The sequence below is a fragment of the Nicotiana tomentosiformis genome, chromosome 6, assembly GCF_000390325.3.
Source record: "Nicotiana tomentosiformis chromosome 6, ASM39032v3, whole genome shotgun sequence".
In the NCBI taxonomy this organism is placed as follows: Eukaryota; Viridiplantae; Streptophyta; class Magnoliopsida; order Solanales; family Solanaceae; genus Nicotiana; species Nicotiana tomentosiformis.
This window is the reverse complement of record NC_090817.1, coordinates 81,255,907-81,259,785: the sequence shown is the minus strand read 5'-3', so window position 1 is coordinate 81,259,785 and position 3,879 is coordinate 81,255,907. Positions and strand designations below refer to the sequence as shown.

Genomic DNA, 3,879 nt, shown 5'->3' with positions numbered 1-3,879 from the left:
TATATTTTTATACCATGTTACATATCTAGTTAAGAACTTGTTGACTTAGAACATTAATTTGTTCATAAATTATTATGCCTAGAAGGTATAATTTATTTCTTCTTATACAGATGACGACTAATGAATTTGGGCCGCAAATGAAAGGCATTGTATCAGAGAAGTTGACCCAATTCCCTAGCGCATTTGCGTGTTTTTGTATGGGCCTAACAGGATTGGTCCAGAAAGTTCTCGGCTTGCTTATCTACATTTTGGAATGCAGAAATATCGGTACGGATAGAAGTATCGAGAAAGCACTAAACACTCCTCTACGACAGTTTAAATATCTACCCAGGTCCTCTTCCTTGAACCAACGAACTTGAAAGCTGAAAGCAAATTAAGAAAATTCTCAAAAAGCTCACTGAAAATGTCACTGATTCCAAGAGTGTTCGGCGATCGACGAAGCAGTGTCTTTGATCCATTCTCAATTGACGTGTTTGATTCGTTCAGGGAATTGGGCTTTCCAGGTTCCAATTCAGGGGAGACTTCTGCATTCGCGAACACTCGAGTCGATTGGAAGGAAACTCCGGAGGCTCATGTGTTCAAGGCCGATCTCCCTGGGCTTAAGAAGGAGGAAGTGAAAGTGGAGATCGAGGATGATAGGGTTCTTCAGATTAGCGGAGAGAGGAACGTAGAGAAAGAAGACAAGAATGATACTTGGCACCGTGTGGAACGCAGCAGTGGCAAATTCATGAGGAGGTTCAGACTTCCGGAGAATGCGAAAATGGATCAAGTTAAGGCGGCGATGGAGAATGGAGTGCTCACTGTTACTGTTCCGAAAGAAGAGGTGAAGAAGCCTGATGTCAAATCCATTGATATCAGTGGTTAGATAGTCGCTTTGGCTGAAATATGTAAGTACGCTATGATATGTGAGCAAGTATATGTAGAAGTTGCTGTGTTTTTGTATCTGGTCTGTAGTCGAGTCTGTTTTTCGCTTAAAGGTGTGTTTGATGTAATTTTGTTGAAATTCTATGTGGTAAAGGCAATAGTGTTGTTATAGAATCAAAGTATTGTATTATCCTTCAATTCTGTTCGATCTCCCATATTTTCCTTCTTCTTCGTCTTCTTAACTCCTTTTGGGTATTGGTTTACGTAGTGAAGTCGAGAACTTTTAAGTTTTTCACTCTTGCACTTTAATTTCGTAGAAAGTGTCGAAGTAAAGATATGTTGACCTGTTAAGGAATCCACAATTAAAACCATTACGATCGATTTACCAAATCATGATCCTTTTAGTTTGGAGAATTTGAGAAAAGAATTACAAACGCGCAATTGGGTTAACTTGTTAGGCGTATCATTCAAAATTACATCAAGCATACATGAAGATGAAGTCAGTCGGTGTAGTTAGATTAGTTGAAAACTTAAACGTGAATGAAAAATTCTCTCGTTTGAGGGGAATGCAAAACTTCTTGGTAATTAATCCTTACTTCCTTAATGGGCTTTCCAGCTTACTTGAATTTTGATTAATTAAATCGTGAATTTAGATTAATTGGATCAGAGGATTGCAATACGGGAGTTTTGAAAAAAGGATCAAGGCTTAAGTACACCATGCGGGCTTAGACTTCCAATGAACGAAAAAGAGGGGAGGAAGTAAAGCAAAATTGCACGAAAGAAAATGATAAAGCTCGCATCAATTTTCTAGTTATTCACGTACAGTTTAACAAATACTCCCTCTGATTTATGTGAACTTGTTTGACTGGGCACGGAGTTTAAGAAAAAATAAGACTTTTAGAATTTGTAGTCCTAAACAATTCAAAAAGGGGCCCAGAATATTTGTGTGGTTATTAAAGGTTCTCATTAATGATAGAATTGTAAGTTTAAGCAAAATTATTTTCTAATTTAGAAAGAGGTCATTCATTTTGGAATGGACCAAAAAAAAAATAGGTTCACATCAACTGGAATTTGATGTAGTAACAACTTTGTATTTTGGTGTTGTCCAAAATACTCTCGTTTGAGGGGAATGCAAAACCAAATATTAAACGTTAGACACTCAAATATTAAAAGAAAAAAAAGGTTAATTTTAACAAATACTTTTTTAATCCGGTATGGCTTGCTACTACAAAACCATGGTCGAAAAAATTAAAAAAATCAGTCAAAACGGCCACAAATAAATGATTTCTATCTATAATGGAGATAGTCTCATGTAATGACACAATCATATTATTAAAAGCTTGTGGCAAGAATAAGTTAATTTTTGGTGCTCGAAAACAATGTTTTAAAGCTTTGTATATTCTCCATTACTTGTGTAGAATATGTTCGCGCATCACACGATTATTAAAGAGTTAGTGAATGTACCAAACATAAGAAAACTCAATAATTAATTTTTTTTATATGAAAAAGAAAACATTCATAACAACATATATTTTAGTTAATTCATACACTAATTCATAGGTTAAGTCACCATTTGAGTTATTAAGAAAGATTCGGAAGGAGCATGAGAAAACTAAAAAGCTTTGTAATAAAATTACATAAATCTCATCTTATAACTACTAATTATCATACAATGGAAGCATTTAAATATATATTTAAAAAAGTCAATCTCTAAGGACACCCAAGCTAAAAAACACAATTTTAAAATTTCTAAATTAATGATGTCAATACAACTCAAAATTATTTGCCTGGCTAACCTATTTTTAACGAACTTATATTCAGACTACTCATCTAAAATTTGAGTTTATCTCATAAGAAATGAATTTATCCAAGTCAAAAAGTGTTTGAGCGTGCCAAAAAAAAAAAAAAAATTACATTTTTCTATTGGCACTAAATCTTGGACCATCAAACAAAAATAAGGTTTAGTTTTTTTTTTCTTCTCATTTTGTCTATTATTATGATATTATATTTCAAAACTAAAACCAAACCTATCGTATGAAAATGAAAGTGACAATCAACTAATTTCTACAAGAATATGTCCTTTCTATATTCCTATTCTTTGACATCTTACCACATCCCTGGATCCCAGTACTCGCCTATCTAAACAAAGAAAAACCAAACGGAAAGAAAATCTAACATAAAAGAATGAATGAAGAGGAAACCAAGAAAAAAATCAAAAGGAGCAAATAAACAATCAATATGACAAAACCAACCCATCAAAATTCCCGTATCATAAGTAAGAAGTAGATAACTTGCTTGCGGTAAATTTCGCGAGAGATGCTTCTTATTTTTGAAAAAGATGAACTATTTCAAGAAAATTTGTAGTTCTTCAAGTGATTTTAAGTTTCATCTCCAAACTACTATACGTAATATCTAACTCTACCTTATTTCTTTGATTTTTAAAATAACAGAATATAGTGCTTTTGAGTTTTACTTAGTACAACATGATTTAAATAGGGACTGACGTATCAAAGACTTCACAGTGAATATTTTTCTAAAGATAATGTAAGGCATAATATGGCGACTATATAGGAGAAGGATCTCTAGAAAATAAGGACTCCTAATTCTACTGCAGCTTTCGCTGTTAAAATTTTCCAAATCACCTAGAATTTGCTGTATTTTTTCCCCAATTGATTAGTAATAGAATAAATGTCGTTAATGAGTCAATCACATGACAGGAAAGATGACATCTAATATACCTGACTAGCAAATTATTGAAAGAGGTTCTAGTGAAATTTAAACCAGGATGACATCTAATATACCTGACCAAAAATTATTGAAAGAGGTTAATTAGTGAAATTGTATACGGTCGAAATGGATTTGGCATGTCCGGTACGGTTCGAAGGGTGATATATCGAAGTAAGATCTCAAAAGGGGAGGGGGAAAAACTAATCTAGAGCCTGGCAAGGCCGGTCCGTGTTGAGATCGATATCATAATCAAACTCGAACAAGAATCGAATCATGGCGCGGGTAGAT

General features: G+C 33.8%; 1 protein-coding gene across 1 annotated transcript; it reads left to right on the top strand.

Annotated features, from left to right (window-relative positions):
• The first annotated feature begins 271 nt into the window (after positions 1-271).
• Positions 272-1,062, top strand: LOC104087034 (17.6 kDa class I heat shock protein). Its single transcript, XM_009591423.4, has one exon. It carries the CDS (start codon positions 404-406, stop codon positions 863-865), a length of 462 nt encoding a protein of 153 aa, XP_009589718.2. The 5' UTR covers positions 272-403; the 3' UTR covers positions 866-1,062.
• Positions 1,063-3,879: the final 2,817 nt, after the last annotated feature.

Excerpts from the sequence above, each read along its gene's own strand:
- LOC104087034 (XM_009591423.4), top strand. The coding sequence starts at position 404 with ATGTCACTGATTCCAAGAGTGTTCGGCGATCGACGAAGCAGTGTCTTT.